Source organism: Eurosta solidaginis, chromosome 4 (genome assembly GCF_040869045.1).
Source record: "Eurosta solidaginis isolate ZX-2024a chromosome 4, ASM4086904v1, whole genome shotgun sequence".
In the NCBI taxonomy this organism is placed as follows: domain Eukaryota; kingdom Metazoa; phylum Arthropoda; class Insecta; order Diptera; family Tephritidae; genus Eurosta; species Eurosta solidaginis.
In genome coordinates this window covers 259,158,866-259,181,081 of record NC_090322.1, presented here as the reverse complement: position 1 = coordinate 259,181,081, position 22,216 = coordinate 259,158,866, and the positions used below count along the sequence as shown (strand labels likewise).

The 22,216-nt window shown below is 33.3% G+C and overlaps 1 protein-coding gene across 12 annotated transcripts in view; it reads left to right on the top strand.

Moving 5' to 3' along the window:
• Positions 1-3,922: 3,922 nt before the first annotated feature.
• Positions 3,923-22,216, top strand: part of LOC137251374 (uncharacterized) — a 29,269-nt gene continuing 10,975 nt past the window's right edge. The window contains exons 1-3 of one of the 12 annotated variants that reach the window (XM_067785825.1): positions 3,930-4,027; positions 13,246-13,486; positions 19,539-21,256. In XM_067785825.1, the coding sequence (XP_067641926.1) occupies positions 19,948-21,256 (1,309 nt within the window). In that variant the 5' untranslated portion in view covers positions 3,930-4,027; positions 13,246-13,486; positions 19,539-19,947. Of the gene's footprint in view, positions 4,038-4,060; positions 4,236-4,256; positions 4,272-12,723; positions 13,487-15,815; positions 16,775-18,585; positions 18,987-19,538; positions 21,257-22,216 lie in introns of those variants that run through there. The other 11 variants (XM_067785822.1, XM_067785826.1, XR_010953238.1 and 8 more) reach the window with 11 other exon arrangements.

The following is a 22,216-nucleotide window of genomic DNA, read 5'->3' as shown; positions in this document are numbered from 1 at the left end:
ATGACCACGCCCACTTTTTCGATATTGAAAAATAAAAAAAAAAATGCCATAATTCTATACCAAATATGAAAAAGGAGATGAAACATAGTAATTGGATTTGTTTTTTGAATCAAAATATAACTTTAGAAAAAACTTTGTAAAATGGGTGTGACCATATTAAGTAGAAGAAAATGAAAAAGTTCTGCAGGGCGAAATCGAAAGCCTTTGGAATCTTGGCAGGAATACTCTACAACTAAAGTTGGTCTACCTTTATGGCGATATCCCGAAACGACGTTCACCTATAGAACTGTGGCCCACTCCCTTTTAAAATACCCTTTAATACCTTCCATTTGAAACCCATGTCATACAAACATATTCCAGGGTTACCGTAGGTACATTTTGGTAATTGGTGATTTTCCCTTATTTTGTCTCCATAGCTGTCAGCTGAGTAAGTGATGTTCGGTTACACCCGAACTTAGCCTTCCTTACTTGTTTTAACTTAATTTTTTATTATATTGTATTATGGAGTAACATTTCTTGATAATGTTTTCGGTTTTTATATAGAACAAGCACAAACACCACAAAGTTCGGTTTGGGCAGTAGTTTCTTTTTCTGTGAGTACACTCGAAAAAATTCCTAAAAGCAAATATAAAAATTGGACTAATTTTGCGCTAGAGAAACGCTTTCCATAATCAATTTTCCTGTTGGTTACAGGATTTTCTTAAAAATGTTAAACATGATATAAAAAAAAAAACTTTAAATTTAATTGCTTAACTGGCTGAATATCTAGCCGAGGTGCTAACTTTAAAGTCTAGTGCTCTTATTTAACTCGTACATTTAAATATTGTGAGAAATATTCAATCAGGTATTCTTGATTGAAAAAATTCAAGAAAAATTGGCCGTAAAATTTATGAATTAATGTGGAATTATCCTCGATATAAAGACATTTTTTGTTTTGGAAATGTTACCCTCAATTTATGTAAGCGTTTTTTTTTTTTTGAGTGCATATGATTTTTTAGTTCCCCACGATATATGTGTATATTGTTTCCGATTTTTCGGAAATAACGATTGGAATATTTAAACATGTTATAAGCCAAACTCAGAAAGAAACACTTACCAAGACTGCGAAAATTTTTTCCTAAAGGAATTATTTTAATTGAGGAAAATTTCAATAGAATGATTAAGAATTTAAATTTTTGTATATAACTTTTCATTAACTTGAAAGAAAACTTTTTTTAAACTTATTTTATGTAAAATACTAAATTGAATGTTTCTCACAATATTAACGTGTACGAGTTAGTTTACTGCATAATTGCACTCGACTGTAAAGTTGAGCATGTCGACTAGAAATGCACTGCCGTGACATTTAGGTTAGATTGAACTGGCCGGTCAATAAAGGCCTCACATAGACTGTTGATGGTCGCACATTGGGGACGAACTTTTCAAAACCAACTACATATCACAAATATTAACCGATTTTAATCATTTTTGTACAGAATTTTTGTAATTGAATTCTGAAGACTCACATCGCCCGATTTTTAAAATTAATTAGAAAAAAAAAATTTTTTAAAAAAAAAAAAAAACAATTTTGCAAAATGTTCTTTAAAAAATTGTTTAAAGAAATTAATTTTGCAAAATGAATGTCAATTAGCAATACCTACTATCTCTTAAAGTGTATATCATTCTCTTAAATATTGAGCAAAAATTGTATGTCACGAAAGTGATACATAAATACGTATTATAATATAAAGTTCTGCAAAGAATAGGCTATTTTGCAAAAATTTGTTTAACAAACAAATTAATTTGAAGAATGAAGCGATCTGAGTCTCTTCAGAATTCAATTATGAAAATTTTTGTGTAAACAATGTTGCAATCGTTTGGTTTTTCGAACCTGTAAGTGGTTTTGAATGAAATTAGAGCTTAATCCCCAATGTGTGTCGTGACAATTACCAAATTCAATTTAATTTTGTTTTTATTTCAGTTTAGTGAGTAAAAGTTTCGTATTTTGGTATAAAACTTTTCATTGATTTGAAGGCAGGATGCCAATGGCAAAATATATATAACACTTTTCCTTGTTTTAAGAGATAATAAATAGAGGACTGTAGACTCATTCCGGGTATTATGGCTGGACACTGCCTTCTGACTCATTCAATCTATGTGAGGTCCTAATGGACCAGCCAGTTCAACCTAATCTAATAGCTTTTTCCATGTCTTTAGGAAAACTTTTTTAGTGCACCCTTAACCTGATGCTTCAAGCAGGTAAAAAAAAAATATATTGGAAATCATTACGAAACTGTGGCCAAATTAAAACGCAAACAATACTGATTAAATATGGTGATTACTGCAATTTATTATTAGATTGTTAGGAAATGATATCAAAATAGCTCGATAATATTATTCAACATAATCAAAAAACTACTCAAAAATTATCTTAATAATATTACAAAATAGTTACAAAACGTTTCCAAAAAAGCCCCCAAATGGTCCGAAGTGATCTCGAACACAGACCCGAATTGGTGCAGATATAGTCCCGAAACCTTTCAAAAAATACTGCGTGTTGAAAAAACTAGTGAAGGTGTCTAGTTGAGTTTTCAATTTTTTTCTTCCATACCATTTTATTTTGCGAAATTGTTTCCTCTGTCTTAGGCTAATACTAATGTAAATTTTTTTACAGCCATCTTTTAAAATTTTTTTCCAGTGTTTTTTTTCCAATTTTATTTTATATATTTAATATAATATTTATACCAAACGTGCACAAGGGTATTATAGCTTTGATTGCATGACGGTAATAAGTAATGGCATAATAAGATATACACTTCCATATATCAAAATTATCAGCATAGAAAAAAAAATTTATTGAGCCATCCGGCCGTTAACATAATAACATGAGTAAAAATTTAAATATCTTAAAGATATTCATTATAAAGGCATCTCTGCGCACATAGGAAACTGTTTTGAAAATGGGCGAAATCGCACGATCCCCACGCCCACTTTTTCGATATCGAAAAATCCGATGAATGAAGAAAATGCGATAATTCAGTACAAAACACCAAGAAACGACTGAAACTTGATATGTGGGGTGACATTATGGTAATAAAGAAAGATGCTGAAAAAATTTAGAAAATGGCCTACATTTAGAAGAAGAAAATATTAAAGTCTTTGAAGATAATAAGCAAAAATTTGGCTGAGAAGTTGCTCACCACAGGAAAAAAAAACTGGTTCGCGCCCACGCCATTTGTATATCGAAATTTCGAAAAATTTAAGAGATGCGTTAATTCTTTACAAAAGATAGATAATATAAGATGCTGGAAATGATTATATTTGTGGACTTTAAAGTCACAAAAATTATGGAAAATTTTGAAAAATTAATATTTAGAAAAAAAATTTTAAAAATTCTAAGGCGTAACTCAAAAAGCAGTGAAGATATTATATTGGTTATTGACATGGATACGCTCTTATGAAAAATTGTCTCTATAAATATTGAAAAATATTATTAAAAGTAATAATGTGCAAGAAAGTCACAATAAAATAAACAAACAAAAAATCTCTAAATGTTTACAATAAGCCGTCACCCATAAATAATAGAGGTCAGCAATGTAGGCGAAGCGTTCAAAAGAAAATTTAAGAAAATTACAAAGCGGAGCATAATAAATTTTGTAAAAATTATTTGCTGTAAAAATACGTTCAGTGCTTCCACAGATGAGTAAATTAAAATATGCGAACAAAAATGAATTGAGCAAATGTTGACGAAAGAAAGCATCGACTAACCAAATGTGTAGGAAAATGAGAAAATCATTTTTCAGACGTTGTAAAGAGTGCGTTGATTTTTCAAAATGTGAGAGCAAAGAAACCAAATATGTTTGTTGTTTTTTTGCGAATCGAAAATTCTCAGGAAAATCGCTTATACCAGGCACAAGTGAGCCTTTACACGACAGTTTGAAAATTTTCATTGTACGCAACTGTTCGTATCGGCGGAAATAGAATTTGGTGAAAAACTGATTATGGAAAATAATTAAATTTCGTTAACGATCGCTTCAAACAACGAGCGGTACTGAAAAGTATAAAAATATAGTGGCGCGTCATCATGTGTTGTTTGACTTTTTTGTGTTGTCATTCAATTTTGTGTAGTTACTTCTTGCGCTGACAGCCTGTTGCTCTTGTCAAACTGCCTGTTGCCGTTCTAAGAAAAAATACACACACACATACACACATACATAATATTACTTCCATATGTTAGTGTGTGAAAAGATTAAGTGGTCAAGATTAAATGTTAATATAATTATTACATACTCGTATGTGTAATATATAATATATTTACATATACATATGTACGTTTATACATATATATATATCTATATGTATCTACAAAATTTATCGCGATTTGTTTTTGCTAAATTGGTGCAAAATATTTATACACAAATCCTTAAAATGTGTTAAAAAATTTGTGAATAATAAAATTTATTTTTAAAATCAACGGATGTTTGTATTTAAGTATAAAAAACCTACATATGTTAAAAAAAAGGTTTTTTCGCGATTAGTTATGGCTCAAAGATATAAAATAATGTGTTGAATAAAAAAAATGAATGTACTCAATAGAACAACATTTGAAAAATTTCAAATTCTTTACGTATAAAAGTCGCAGTTCATACATATATGTATGTACAGCAGCGAGCACCAAAATAGCACCGGCAGCTTTTTAATAAAAAACTACCATAAATTTTGTAGCTGAAATGATGCAAACCAATTTTCAAAACGTTTTCGAAAAATCTCGACTTGACTTTGAGAAAATTGAATGTCCTGTTTAGAGTTTTCTTAATTTTTTTCAGTATGCAGTTTTGTAGCCTAACCAATTTTAGTCTAACAAGGTACAAGTTGTAGGTCTCTCAATTTTCATACTGACTTTCGCCATTTTTCTCGAAGGAGTTTACATATTTTCTTCCATACGAAGGGCGCATAGCTTTATTTTTTATAGGGAAGAAAATCTGAACCACTCATCGCAAAATATGGTATCGAAAATCAATTTGGATTAAGTCTCCCTTGAGTTTCGTTAGACTGAAATTAATTGAGCTACAAAACCACATACTCAAAAAATTTAGAAAACTCCAAACAAGAAGTTAGAAATTTTGGTAAAAAATTCCCGAATTAAAAATTTATTTTTTTTTTTGAAAAATTGTTATTCATAATGATGTGCTTAGTTTCAGTTACAAAATTCATATATTTTGTTTCTGGAATATTCGAGAATAACAAGAAGAAGACAGCAATTTCATAAATTTGTGTTTGCTGTATCCAGTACATTGGAGTGAACTGAAAAAAATAATCAAAAGACTGCACTTTAAGTTAAAGCTCAATTAAGATAAAAAAAATAAAAATAAATGTAAGGCGCGTTAACCTCCAAAGATATCTAAGGCCGAGCTTCTCTTCCAATTTGCGTCGTGCTCCTATTGATTTTCCCTACAAATCGACCGGACGGGACCTACATGTTTTATGCCGACTCCGAACGGCATCTGCAAGGCAGATGAGTTTTCACTGAGAGCTTTTCATGGCAGAAATACACCCGGAGCGCTTGCCAAACACTGCCGATTGGCGACCCCGCTTAGAAAAATTTTCTTCTAATTGAAAAACCTTATTTCTAAAATTTTGATGTTGCTTTGCCCGAGGTGTGAACCCAGGGCATACGGTGTGGTAGGCGGAGCACGCTACCATCACACCACGGTGGTCAATTAAGATGGTGCTGGGAATTTTAAAATTTTATTTTGTATGTTTTTTGGTGTTTTGACAAGCTTTTTGTTAAAGTTGTTTCAACATTATTTCAGTATTTTGAAGTTCTATACTTACGTTTAATGCCCTTTTAAGCTCAGATGCCTATGTCTCACAGTTTTCTTTGCCATTGAGCTGTAATTATCTCAACTGTGAGTATAGTTTTAAGACTTTCATTAGTTCAAAAGTACTTCATCGCCCAATGGAGTTACTTGATGGAGTTGGTTTTATTAAAACCGAAACAATTACACGTAAACATATATGCACCAGCTGAAAAGACAGGTACCGATGCGTATGCGTAATATTTTTGTGATTTTTTTATTTAGTTTAAAAGAAAGTTACATTCTACAAACATACAGACGGTACAATTGAAATGTTTGGTTTTTCGATAATTTTTCAAAAAAAAAAAAAAAAAATAAATAACGGGCATCAATAATATGCTGATAACAATACGATAATAAAGCAGTTTGATAACTTTTCGTATTCATAAATAAATTTTTCCGAATTGTGCTAAATGATTTCAAAATAGTACCAAAATGGGCTCAATGTAATCGCTAACATAATCCCGTAATTATTTCGAAATGGCTCCGGTATGATCTCAACACGGTTCTTAAAATTTTAAAATAATACCAATATGATCCCGGAATAATCGTGCAAACAATTTCGAAATGTTCCCCAGCACTTGGGAATCTGTCATCTAAAATTAGTACATAAAACAATCCAGAGGTAATCTCGAAATAATCGTGAAATGATGACAACATTGCCACAAAATAGGCTCGATCTCGAAGTTATCCCCGAGCACTACAATAAATATCTAAAATCGGTCCTGGAAATGTTTCTGGTTAAAATTTTTGAGGAATGACCATTATTGGTAAACTTTTATATTAACCTTATGGTCGGTTTACATTATCTTCATCCTTGCAGAGTAGACGAGGGATTCACCATTCTCGAAACATTTCCAGTCGCAAAATAACAGTTTAAAAAAAAAAATAACCCACTCAGCATTTAGGTGATTAAATTTTGAATTTCCCTACATTTCAATACAATTTGATTACTCTTTCTGACTAAATAATGAGTTATCATACAACTGAACAAAAGGAATAATCAGATATGAATACTTTTGATGATCAAAAACTGAATATAGTTTTTCAATCACATTTTGGAATCATATTTGAATCAAATGTGTTTACTTTAGGTGATCAAAATTTTTAATCATTTTTCATTCAGCTTTCTGAATATTTTATGAATATATTTGTTGACTGAATAATGAATTTTAAACTTGTTAAAATTTTACTTCTCATTGAAAATCTTATTTTTTTCACATACACACATGTTTTCAATCATGATTCATGAAGTTCAGAAAAAATATGTATATAAAATTTTTATTATCAAGACATTCTTCAAGACAACGTAATGCAAATGCTGCTCTTGCCCGAAGTTTTCCCCAACCATTCCTCCACCTTCGGCTTCCCAGAAAATACATAAATAGTTGGACAATACAAAAGTTGTGAACTATTTGAACCCCAGGTAAATGAAACTCTCTTGACATATGTACCTGGATATGGCTTCAACATCCCGTACCATATCGTATTTTAAGATGTTGACAATCATAGCTGATGCTGGATGTTGTAGTCGCAGGTGTATATTGTTCTAGTTTGTTTGCACATTACCTTTGGTTCAAATAGCTCAATTCCGCATTCTTTCTTCCCCTGATGAAATAAGATTATTATGTAGTATCTTATTTGGTATGAGATATGAAGAATAAATGCATGATAATCGCATTCAAAAATGATTCAAAAATCTCAACCAAAATGACTGAAATATGTTCACGAATATGATCAGAAAATGACCGTGAAAAGCATTAAAATATTACTTTAAAACAACTAAAGCCCAATTTTACAATGATATCAGATATGAACAAAAAGCGTTTCGAAATATGAATCATAAATGATTATTCAAGAATAATCACATTTATGGTACATTTTTCTCCCGACGATACGTTAATTTTCGAACAGAAAATGCTTTTAAATTTGAACGTTTTTAATCATCTGGGGGTATGATATTTGAATATTTGTTGATCAAAATTTTCAAAAAATGCTGGCTGGGAAATAGGAATACATATAAATTTAGATTTCATTACAAACTATTAAACCAACAAAAAATACATAAATGTGGTTAGGCATCAGCTACGCCTTTTAAACGTTTATCTTGCGTGAAAAAGTGAGCCTGGCTATCACATATACTGTTTTTAGAAAATCGGGGTGGTAACACTAAGATTAGACCTTAGTGCCGTTTTTACCACCTTCAGCATACTTGTCACAACCTGCATGATAGCACTCCTACTCTCACTCCCACTCCTACTACCTCTTTGACGTTCACTTCAACTCCCATTTCCACTCTCACTCGCCATCGCACTTCCAATCCAACTACCATTTTAACTTACATTTTGCGTATCTCTACTATCTATATTTTCTCATTTATGGAATTTTTATACCAAATATTGAACAACTTAAATAATAATATGGAGAGATAGAGAGTTAAAATTTGTTTTTAATAGGGGCACCTCCCGCTTTGTCAAAGTTCTATTCAGATTGACAGCCGCCGTGGCGTGGTGTTAGCATGTTTCTCTACAAAACCGAGATATTGGGATCAAGTCCCGGGCAAAGCACATCTAAAATTTTTAAACACATTTTTTCACTTAGAATTTCTAAGCGAAGTTTCCCCTCGACAGTGATTTGGGAAGTACTCGGAGTGTATTTCTGCCATGAAAAGCTTTTTAGTGAAATATTGCAGATGCCGTTCCGATTCCGTAAAATATGTTGGTCCCGTCACGTCAACTTGTAGGAAAAATTTAAATTAGCAGGACCCAATTTTGAAGAGAATCTCGGCTTTGGGACTATTGTGTATTGTATTTATTTTAATGTTAATTCAAACCCATACAGATAGGCTCAAATCAATACAAAAACAGTTTTATCATTTAATTTGCTTTAAACAATTTTCGATGGGAGTATTTGTCTTATCTTCCACCTTATACTAGTTGATTAAAACTTATCAATTTTCCAACTCTGGCTTGTCGAAGGGAAATGCTTGATGTAGCATTTATGACGAAACTACATAATGGATTGATTTCAAGCACATTTTTCCTAAATGAAGTGAACTTTACTGTTCCCTTTCGAATTACGAGACACTATAAACAGGATTATAACTCTCGCTCAAACAGATTTTTTAGCTCGGAGTTCCATTTTTCTATACAACAATTGTTCTAACTTCTCTCAATAGTTACTACTGTTTATGTATGTGTCTTTTCTATCAAATTGAGAATTTCACTGAGATGATGATATTTCCTCTGCAGCTGAGCAACTTTAGATCCTCACTCGTGGCAAACCATTCATTGCCTATAAAAGACTAAAAAAAATTAAAATAATATTAATGAACAGGATTATCATTGTTATCATTGGGCCATTTCAAGGCTATGAAAAAAAAATATATATAGATATATATTTTTATGGTGTGTGTACACTAAAATATCAATTGTTTGCGCCAAACGACTCAGATATTTGCCATAATTACAACTTATATTGCCTAGGGGAGTGTACCCTCAGTTTAATCCTGAGTTTTCTTACGGACTTAAGTTTTTATTTTTTCTGTGGTCACGGAAAACTGGAAAATAAATTATATCGACTTCATGCCACACGTTGTTTTAGCATAACTTGATTTAAAATCCAAAATTTAAAAACAAAAAAACCATAATGTGTCTTATAGGTATAAACGTATGATAAGCCCAATGTGCACTTAACTACAAACATATGTACATATACGAGTACATAAGTACTACATACAAAGTGTTTTGTTAAATTGCTAATAATTTTATCTTGGCATAATATAAGTGTTCTGATATTGGAAACAACTAAAAATAAATAAATAAATGTAAGGCGCAATAACATCCGAAGAGATTTTAGACCGAGCTTCTCTTCCAATTCACGTCGTACTCCTTTTTAATTTTTTCTACAAATTGGCTGGACGGGACTTACTTTTTTTATGCCGACTCCGAACGGCATCTGCAAGGCAGACGAGTTTTCACTGAGAAGCTCTTTATGACAGAAATTCACTCGGGGTGACCCTGCTTGGAAAAATTTGCTTCTATTTGAAAAAACTGGTTTCAAAAATTTTTATGTTGCTTTGCTCGGGGCGTGTACCCGGGATCTTGGGTGTGATGGGCGGAGCACGCTGCTTTCACACCACGGCGGCCGCCATCAAACAACTAAAAAGAGATAAAATAAAGAATAGGACACCCTTGTGAATTGATCAATTATTATTTTCAATAGCGGTGAATAGTAAAAAAAAATATCATTAAAAATGAACCGAGATATGTTCGTGTGCTTAAATAATATGTGCCCACTTATCGATATAAAGCCTCCTCTCCACTCAATATTACATTTCCACATCAACTTCAAAGAACTATCACACTCACTAATTCAAGGAGCTTCACTTTCAAAATTCGTAAAATCATATTTTGATATCTCGCAAGACAAGAGCTTCAAAAAGCTTAACCCACGGCAAATAATCGGCTCTAATTTAAGGTGGATCAGAAGCACTCTTTTCCAATTGGTCTGATTCAGCTCATATTCCACCAGTATAACTCTAAAGTGCACCGCTATTGTCTTTTCCTATTGAAGATACGCTTATGCAAAGAAGCTTATGCGTGTCATCTATAAATAAAAAGTAAAGGTGTCTAAGTTCGGGTGTAACCGAACATTATATACTCAGCGTGAGCTTCAGTAGAACATTTCATTTCAGATAAATTACTTTTCTACATAACACGTGGCACCACCCGTAAACAAAATTTTCCCCATTTCCTCTTACAATAAAACTTGATAAGTGAAATAGCATTGATTCAAAATATTTTTTGCTAAGCTATAGCTTATTATTCTAGCCTACGACTCTTTTAAACTTGTTTTATATCTAAGTTGCCGTGGTCTTTAACCGATCCCTTCCATTTTTACTAGAAATATTTTCTACTATACTTGTCCACGACCCTTTTAAAAATCTTGTATATAAGAGTTGGTGTGGTCCTTAACCGATTTCGTTAATTTTTCTTGAAGGCATTCCTTATAGTAAAGGCAACCTCTCTGCCGAATTTTGTTACGATAGGTTTAACGATTTTTTATTTATGATTAGTAATATTTTTAAAATTGATTTTCTCACAAGTGGGCGGTGCTACGCCTATTTTAAAATTTGTTTTCAAATTTTTATCAAGAGTCTCAATATCAGTCCACACGTCAAATTTCAATATTCTAGGTGTATTATTTACTAAATAATCAGGTATTTTGTGTTTTCCAAAATGTTATATATATAAAAAGTGGGCGTGGTTATCATCCGATTTCGCTCATTTTCAATACTCGTGTACAAAATTTAGTGAATATATCTCAATACTTCTCAAGTTATCGTGTTATCGTGATTACGGCTCAATCAAATTTTTTTTTGACACTGATGATTTTCATATATGGAAGTCTATATTTATCTTGATTCCTTTATACCTGTACAACCAACCGTTATCCAATCAAAGTAAATATACTCTGTGTGCAAAGCACGCTGAGTATAAAAACAGAATAATATGAAGCGATGTGCGGGTGAAGGTAAATACTTGCGGTATCAAGCATCTCATATAGATAAGATTTATGTATATGTATACATGTGAGCACACTTGAGGTAGTTACACTTTTACATTAGACCGTTTCATAAATTTTACTTCGCTGTTGAAAATAGCATCGCACTCTACTCCACATATGTGGACGCCCTTAAAGTGCCTATATTAAATTCCCATGACAGCTATCTATATAGAGACAAATATGTGTATTTCTGCCATGAAAAGCTTTTTAGTGAAAACTTGCAGATGCCGTTCCGATTCCGTAAAATATGTTGGTCCCGTCACGTCAACTTGTAGGAAAAATTTAAATTAGCAGGACCCAATTTTGAAGAGAATCTCGGCTTTGGGACTATTGTGTATTGTATTTATTTTAATGTTAATTCAAACCCATACAGATAGGCTCAAATCAATACAAAAACAGTTTTATCATTTAATTTGCTTTAAACAATTTTCGATGGGAGTATTTGTCTTATCTTCCACCTTATACTAGTTGATTAAAACTTATCAATTTTCCAACTCTGGCTTGTCGAAGGGAAATGCTTGATGTAGCATTTATGACGAAACTACATAATGGATTGATTTCAAGCACATTTTTCCTAAATGAAGTGAACTTTACTGTTCCCTTTCGAATTACGAGACACTATAAACAGGATTATAACTCTCGCTCAAACAGATTTTTTAGCTCGGAGTTCCATTTTTCTATACAACAATTGTTCTAACTTCTCTCAATAGTTACTACTGTTTATGTATGTGTCTTTTCTATCAAATTGAGAATTTCACTGAGATGATGATATTTCCTCTGCAGCTGAGCAACTTTAGATCCTCGCTCGTGGCAAACCATTCATTGCCTATAAAAGACTAAAAAAAATTAAAATAATATTAATGAACAGGATTATCATTGTTATCATTGGGCCATTTCAAGGCTATGAAAAAAAAATATATATAGATATATATTTTTATGGTGTGTGTACACTAAAATATCAATTGTTTGCGCCAAACGACTCAGATATTTGCCATAATTACAACTTATATTGCCTAGGGGAGTGTACCCTCAGTTTAATCCTGAGTTTTCTTACGGACTTAAGTTTTTATTTTTGCTGTGGTCACGGAAAACTGGAAAATAAATTATATCGACTTCATGCCACACGTTGTTTCAGCATAACTTGATTTAAAATCCAAAATTTAAAAACAAAAAAACCATAATGTGTCTTATAGGTATAAACGTATGATAAGCCCAATGTGCACTTAACTACAAACATATGTACATATACGAGTACATAAGTACTACATACAAAGTGTTTTGTTAAATTGCTAATAATTTTATCTTGGCATAATATAAGTGTTCAGTGGGTGTTCCAGTGTACGAATGGAGTTGTGATACAATTTGACAATTTAAAATTTACTGTGGCCTCAATGGAAAAATTCACAAGTACGAATTTTCGCTAATTCCCCAAAGAACAAAAAAAAAAAAAAAAAACAAAATGTGTACAATTGACTTTAAATGTATTCGTTTATAATAAGTAAATAAAAGAGGCCACTTGATCAAAATAAAGCGAGAAAGTAAAAACAAGATCAAATAAATTATATAATTGCAATGCCACAATAACACTTTTGATCACAACACACACCATACCTACTTGAATGTACTCAACATGTGCTTCGAAGGAGTGCAATCGTGCGAACAATCGATCAATTGATTGGTGCTGAAATTTTCAGTTGCTTAGATGGTGCACACTGTGTGTTGTAATTGGGTATGGATGAAATGAGAGTGGCACGGTATAGAGGGAAATAAAAGACATGAAGAACTTAATGTAAAAAAGCTAAAGTTTATTTTACTATATTTATGGATTTATGTAACTTAGAATTTGGGCGCAGCTTTTTTTCTCTGAATCCTACCATTAACTAATAAAGTAGATTACTTAGTAATTGCTGAGAAGCATTTTATAGCAGAAAATCAGAGTGCTTTCCGATTAATCTCGAAGGTGCTTTATTACGAAAGAAAGATATCCCGTAAAAAACGCCAAAGGTTTTTTGATGTGTAAACATCTCTGCTCGCGGAATGAGGAATCCTGAATGTAAGCGTAAACGCAGTCTTTGTAAGTGGTATGTTATATGTGGTATACATGAAGAATATAAATGTAAGCATAGTATAGGTTATTGGTATACTGTATGGAGTACTAGAGAGTATGTAAGTATGGTGTTTTGTGTAAGTACACTGTATGAAGTAAAACAGAGAGAGGGAGAGAATATAAGCGTGTCTGGAGTCAATGTAATTTTAAATAATGTAGGAACCAGGTACATTGTACATATGAGCGAGATCACATAGTAGTTCAAGGAAGATACGGCACGCACATGTTATTTAGCTCTGAGCATACACACAATTTTTATGTATGCAAGTGTACGAAGAAGTGTATACATTTCAGTTTTGTTGGAAATAAAGAGATAATGGCAAACATGAGCAAATGCGTGGTTTTAATTACAGATACAGGAGGTCTTTGCAAAAATAAAGTTCATCGTTAGGTTTAAGTTGAAATTTGTTTCTGTTATGGGTTTTGTTGATTCTGCATAATTTCGTTGGATTTATATGAAAGAATAAAGTACAAACGAAGAAAAAATTCTTCAAATAAAATAAAAATAATAAAAAAAATTGTATTAAATAAAAAAAATTAACATAAGATAAAGTAAAATAAAACAAAATAAAATAAAACAAAATAAAGTAAAATAAAATTAAATGAAATGAAATTAAAAAATAAAATAAAATAAAATAAAATGAAATGAAATGAAAAACAAATTAAAGAAAGCACTAGAAAATAAAAAATAAATTTAAATTAAATTTGACAAAAAAAATAATAGAATAGAATAGAAAAAAATTTAATTGAACTAAATACATTGAAATGAAATAAAATGTGTAGTAACAAAATAAGTAAGACATTTTACGGGCCTCGTCATTTGTGATTTCTGATATTGGAAACAACTAAAAATAAATAAATAAATGTAAGGCGCAATAACATCCGAAGAGATTTTAGACCGAGCTTCTCTTCCAATTCACGTCGTACTCCTTTTTAATTTTTTCTACAAATTGGCTGGACGGGACTTACTTTTTTTATGCCGACTCCGAACGGCATCTGCAAGGCAGACGAGTTTTCACTGAGAAGCTCTTTATGACAGAAATTCACTCGGGGTGACCCTGCTTGGAAAAATTTGCTTCTATTTGAAAAAACTGGTTTCAAAAATTTTTATGTTGCTTTGCTCGGGGCGTGTACCCGGGATCTTGGGTGTGATGGGCGGAGCACGCTGCTTTCACACCACGGCGGCCGCCATCAAACAACTAAAAAGAGATAAAATAAAGAATAGGACACCCTTGTGAATTGATCAATTATTATTTTCAATAGCGGTGAATAGTAAAAAAAAATATCATTAAAAATGAACCGAGATATGTTCGTGTGCTTAAATAATATGTGCCCACTTATCGATATAAAGCCTCCTCTCCACTCAATATTACATTTCCACATCAACTTCAAAGAACTATCACACTCACTAATTCAAGGAGCTTCACTTTCAAAATTCGTAAAATCATATTTTGATATCTCGCAAGACAAGAGCTTCAAAAAGCTTAACCCACGGCAAATAATCGGCTCTAATTTAAGGTGGATCAGAAGCACTCTTTTTCAATTGGTCTGATTCAGCTCATATTCCACCAGTATAACTCTAAAGTGCACCGCTATTGTCTTTTCCTATTGAAGATACGCTTATGCAAAGAAGCTTATGCGTGTCATCTATAAATAAAAAGTAAAGGTGTCTAAGTTCGGGTGTAACCGAACATTATATACTCAGCGTGAGCTTCAGTAGAACATTTCATTTCAGATAAATTACTTTTCTACATAACACGTGGCACCACCCGTAAACAAAATTTTCCCCATTTCCTCTTACAATAAAACTTGATAAGTGAAATAGCATTGATTCAAAATATTTTTTGCTAAGCTATAGCTTATTATTCTAGCCTACGACTCTTTTAAACTTGTTTTATATCTAAGTTGCCGTGGTCTTTAACCGATCCCTTCCATTTTTACTAGAAATATTTTCTACTATACTTGTCCACGACCCTTTTAAAAATCTTGTATATAAGAGTTGGTGTGGTCCTTAACCGATTTCGTTAATTTTTCTTGAAGGCATTCCTTATAGTAAAGGCAACCTCTCTGCCGAATTTTGTTACGATAGGTTTAACGATTTTTTATTTATGATTAGTAATATTTTTAAAATTGATTTTCTCACAAATGGGCGGTGCTACGCCTATTTTAAAATTTGTTTTCAAATTTTTATCAAGAGTCTCAATATCAGTCCACACGTCAAATTTCAATATTCTAGGTGTATTATTTACAAAATAATCAGGTATTTTGTGTTTTCCAAAATGTTATATATATAAAAAGTGGGCGTGGTTATCATCCGATTTCGCTCATTTTCAATACTCGTGTACAAAATTTAGTGAATATATCTCAATACTTCTCAAGTTATCGTGTTATCGTGATTACGGCTCAATCAAATTTTTTTTTGACACTGATGATTTTCATATATGGAAGTCTATATTTATCTTGATTCCTTTATACCTGTACAACCAACCGTTATCCAATCAAAGTAAATATACTCTGTGTGCAAAGCACGCTGAGTATAAAAACAGAATAATATGAAGCGATGTGCGGGTGAAGGTAAATACTTGCGGTATCAAGCATCTCATATAGATAAGATTTATGTATATGTATACATGTGAGCACACTTGAGGTAGTTACACTTTTACATTAGACCGTTTCATAAATTTTACTTCGCTGTTGAAAATAGCATCGCACTCTACTCCACATATGTGGACGCCCTTAAAGTGCCTATATTAAATTCCCATGACAGCTATCTATATAGAGACAAATATGGCTCCTTGATATCGGGTCTTTAATATAGTGTCAATATTGATATTTAGGGCTGAGATGTGGTCATATTTAGTCACTACATTTGGTAGAACACCAAAAATTTAAATGGCCTAATGTGCATTCAAAAGTGTGCACATTTGCGTTCTACTTGATAATGAGCTCTATTACCGCTGTTTTCGTTGTGGTTATTAAAATAATATTTTATTCAAAGCTTTGTTATGAAAAATCAAGAACAGCTGAAGTAATCAAAGTGAAGCAATAAAAATGCAACAGAGTGCAACTGAACAAATTGATAAATACAATAGATATGAGCCTTAATATTGAAATACACAGTATTAGCACCTGACCAAGTGCAGTGACAAAAATAAGCGAGTAGACAAAAAGTTTGAAAAATATACCAATATTTAATGCTTGAAATTTATGCTTTCAATTTTCGGCGTATAAATAATTTTTGTGTATTTAGTGATCAATATTTGTATGTGAAAATGTACAGTGTTGTGAAATAAAATTTAATTTTTGTGTGAGCACTTGAAGTCGTAGATATGGCATTGAAATACTGAAAACATTTCTTTTCAGATTAAGTTTTCATGAATTTTGTAACTAATTTGTGAACTTTGTAAAATACTAGAGAAAGCGTTTTCGAAAAAATTCGAAAATTTTAAGAAGTTTTCGAAATTTTTATTTAGAATTTCCTTAGTTTTTTTTGAGAAAACAAATCGAAAAATCAATCCTCATTTTCAGAGATCTATTGCTTGTAATTCGTTGGAATAACACTGATTGGGCTGCATAACTGCATACCTAAAAAATTCAGGAAACCCTTAATAGAAGTTGTAAATTTTTATAACGTTTTAAAATATCAATTTTCAAGAAGAAATGCTCTAGAATTTTTGAATATTTTGAAAAGTTTTTTGAGATTTGTTTGCATTGCTTCAATTACAAAATTCATAGAATTCTCTTCAAAATGTATCGAAAGTGTAAAAACCGAGTTTAATTGACAAAAATTGATACAAACTGTCATTGTTATTTTCTTCCATATTTAAAATTTTTTCGATAACGAAAAAGTGTTTTATAAGTTTAGTTTTGTATCAGCCCGAAACTACTCTTTGGTTTTATAAATCTTGTAGCTTAGAAAACTTATATTGCTATTTTAATCTGAAGTTTTTTGTCAAGAACAAAGTCTTTTTGAGTCAATATCCTTAATATTTGGATACCATTTCAAAAACTTTTCTTGGTGAAAATGGGAACTATTTTGGGATGACTTTGAAACCAGAATTGTTTCCGATTGGATTTTGGTATAATTTCGGGATAATGCAAATATTTCCGGATAACTTTTTAGATAATTTCGTTATGATGATCTGGAGTGTTTCAAAGGTTTAATTTGGTATCATTCCGAAATAACTTGGGGTCTTTTGTTAAGACCGTGTAGTTTTAAGAGACCATGTAGGACTATGCTGGGTAGTTATCGGTACGACTTAGGGACAATATTGAGACAATGATTGTTTCAGGATACATTTTAGTATAATTTCAACAGCATTTCACGAATATTTCAGTATAACTTCATAAACAAATTCGTTGGACTATTTCGGCACCATTTTTGAATTATTTTATGGTGGTTGCCGGGACGACTTTGGGATAGCTTCGAGACCAAGATTTTTACGAAATGGATTTAATTATAATTTGGGGAGGATTTCGCGAATATTTCAGTGCCACTTCGAAGAAAATTTCGTGGTGGTTCACGGGACAATTTTGGAGTGATTTCGGAATTAGTTATGGGTATTTCGGAATCCTCTTCCAGCCATTTCAGAATTTTGGGATTACGGATGGTCTTAGTAAACATTTCTGAAGTAATTCATTATCACTTCGGGAAGGATTTTTTGATACTTTCGGCAAATTTTTGGTATTATTTTAAAAAGTTTCGGAACAGGATAACTTCGGGATCGTATCGCGATGGTTCTCGAATGTATTCCTTGATCATTTGCGAACCCTTAAAAGATAATCGTAGGACAATGTGAGGATCATTTTAGGAAGGTCACGGGATTACTTAGGGACTTTTTCATAGTCAATTTGAGACAAGAAAAATCATTTCAGTATGGTCTTGTGATCACTTTAGCATCATTCTGCACAATTTTGGTAATTCGGAACTATTATGGGTGATTTTGAGATCATACCGGGATTTTACTCGGCACTATTTCGGGTTATTTCGATATCGCGAGGATTCCCTGCACTATTTTGGGGGGTTTTCGGGACCATTTCGGATTCATTTCGAAATAATTTCGGGACAGTTCGCGGCATTTTTCTGGGATGAATTGAAGTAATTGAGGGATCCTCCCGAGATCTGCACAGTTTTAATAACTTTTCGGGGCGGTTGTTGAGATATTTATAGAAAATACATCTGGTAGGAGAACTTGGATTATTAATTAAAAATAACGGGATAAATTCACAACAGAAGGGGGAAATTTAACGACATTGGAGGTTCAACTCGTTCCGGAAATAGTTGGACTAGCATTTTAATGTTGGTGATTTTTCGAAACTCCCCACACCAAAAACCGGCAAAAGGCCCTCACCTGCGATTGTATTCTTCAAAACCTTATAAGAAGAATTAGAAAAAAAAAGAAAAAGTGGAAGAAGTAAGAAAAGAAGAAGGAGAAGAGAGGAAAAGAGGAAGCTCGGTCTATATATCCTCGGAGGTAAATCGCGCCAATTATTTATTTGTTTATTTAGCTGCATAATATTTTCGAAACTATTTTGAAAAGTTGGTATACTTCCGCACAATTGCCTACAGTTTCCAAAAACAAGCAAATATATAAAAAGAAGTGTTAAAAATTTTAGTTGCCTTTATATTGCACAACACTGCAAATTCCTTTCCTCATACCTAAACAAATTCGTTTTTATTTTTAAAATTCCTATAATTTTCTGCTAATTTTTTTCGTGTTTGGCATGTTTCCAACGGATTAATGATGATCTTAATCCTCAGCTTTATTTTCGAAAATATGTTAGGTAAAAATAAAAGAACAATTTGTGTGATTGTAAGATATTATTTTTTGTCTTGGCAGTGTTTCCGCTTAGCGCATGATGCAGCTGATGAGTGTGCAGGGACTGTTTGTATGAATGAATGTTAGTGAGGAGGTAGCAATTGGTAATGTGCTTATTTCTGGTTAATATTATTTACAGCTTAAACTAAGCAAATAAAATAAAATATGAAATTTAGTACCAAATATAATTATTATTATTTAAAACAGGTTTGGAGCGGAAAATCACCATAACATCAAAGCAAAATGTCATTTGAAAGGATCAAGAGAGCAAACGAAGTCTATAATATACGAAAATCGTCATCTCACTCAAGTGACAACTAGTGAGCGAAACCGACAAATAGCTGACCAGAATTAGAAAATCGTTTAGTTTTGCAAACTCATCGCATTCAGCTGATCACTCATATGTCCCAGCGCACCTGGGCATAATAATCATGTCAGATATGCTTATGGATATGCGCAGACACTGACGACAGAAATTTTGAAAACAAATCCCAAAGAATACAACAACAACTTCTGCAACAACATATACAATTACGAGCCAGATAATTTTTATAGCAACAGCCACCGCAAAGTGAAAACACCTGCCAAGCGCTTTTCATCACAAAATTCTAGTACTATGACAAATGATACGACAGCTGCTGATGACGCGAATGCCAATGCCGATGCTGACGCATACGATGAATGTGCGAATATCTTAAGTTTACAGCTGCGTAAACCGAAACATTGGCGTTGGGAGTTGAGTACTTCACGCTCGTGCGCCAATATTGCATTGCCACGCATTTTGCTGTACGATCATACAGGTCAACTTTTAGTGGATGCAAACAGTCAAGAGGAACAGTGTTATAGCGAGCAACAAAACGAAGGCAAGGGGGAAGAGCAGACATGCAAGAGAAGAGAGCCAGCGAACAGTGGCGGTACGCAGTTACGCCCACTTAAGCGCGCCGCAAAAGCAGCGACCGCCAGCTTAGCGCATTCAATAAGAAAAGCTTTAGATCGGCAATTTAGCGACTTGCAAATACAAGAAGCCACCCCATCACCAAGTGGTACGAAAAATGGTAGCTCAGCGACTACACCTATAACTGATTACACACAGCCGTCTACACCACTAACGCCTGCTGTTGACTTTTACACCAATGAACTACCCGACTATGAATTAGTTCAGCGCGCTGATTCGTTGAAGGGCTTACGTTTTAAGTTCAATAATAAGGCAAAAGTGAAGGCAGATCTTGCAGACGATAAAAATAAGCAAAACTCATTTAATTTAGCTAACTTGCCGACACCACCTTCCACTATTACTACAACTACCACACCAACCAATTCCTCATCTTCTGGCCCACGTGCAAAGCGTCGTTATCGCCGTTCGCATAGTTCGGCACGTTCGCCTGCTACCTCCGAATCTATATTGGAACGTTTTAGCTTCAATAAAGGACGTTTCTCATCACCGGAATATGTTGAAGAAAAGGAGTTGCATCAACCGCAACGCTATTTTCTACGCACTTGCAAAGCTGGCACATTGGTGTTGGCACATGATAGTTTCAGTCGTTATCGTAGGCGGCGTCGGCAATGCACGAATTCTTCTACTGAGCATTTGCAAAGTGGTGCGGGTAGTGGGTCAAAGAATTCACTCAATATATCCGATAGTGAAAAGCAGCAACGAAAATCGAAAGCTATATTTGAAAACGAAGCGTTGGAAGATAGTTTGTGGAATGTGTCTGAGCAGGAGGAGGAATGCATACACGAGCGGAAAAAATTGGTTCCTGTACCCCGCTATCGCAGTGCTGGGAATGTGTTGCGACATCGGCATTCAATGAGCTCCGACGAAGACTCAGAAACGAAGGCGGAGCATTTGAGTGCGATGGCTGAAGAGCGGCTGCAGCGTGCGCAACCTAAATATGGTAATCGTAGCAAAAAGCAAGGCAAAACAGGTATTAATATAATATAATAGTGGAAGAAAATAAATAAATGCAATCCCAATTACAACATAAATTTTCTCTTCCCCTCTTTCTAATGTATAACTCTGTAAAATGTACTCTAAGTCCCCTTACCATCTCCTTCCTATATTTCTATTTTTTGTCTATAGTCCTTCTTCCTGTTTTACATTACGTCCCTCCTTTAAACGAAAATCTCTATAGAATTTTGCAATCCTTTTCCCTCCTTAAATATTCGTCTAGAAAACGTATGTTCTCCCAGTCTATAGCTGCCTCCTTCACACTACTGGTATCTCATTTCATATCTCCCCTTACTTCTTGCTCCTTTAAATTAGGCTGGCACAGCCAATTTTTAAACTTCTTTCTACAAAAGTGAACTCTTCTCGCGTTTGGGGTGAAATCACAGCCCTGCGAATCTGGCACTAGGGAACAATTACAAATCACAACTCGCTTAATCCACTCGCTGTCGTACAATTTTAAGCGACCATGATAGGGATAGGGCCACTTTAGACAGTCCTAATGCGGGCACATTCTTATACCTAACCAGCTGGGAGACCTGATAAAGGTAGTTGCACAAAATGATATTGAGGGAAACATTGGCGGGTATGACCGATCATATTCTTTATCAGATAGACTCTAGAGGTATACCAATGGCTTATTTCAAACTTCAAGCGGACACGAACAGTATAAGTAAGGCACTCGTCAGGTTCCTCCACGTGCCCAAGATCTAGGCTGATTTTACCTTTATATGATATGGGACTTACAAACATCCTTTGGATAAGAATAGGTCAGAGGGTCTTAGCCACGAATCGCGCTAGATATTATTTTTATAACCCCCTCCGCCAACAAGATGGACATCAGTTCTTATGATGTTGTAGCTGGAAGGATATTGGGAAGAACGAAAGTCTTCACCATCTGATGTGATATTTTATGGCACTAAACAGAATATTAAAATCT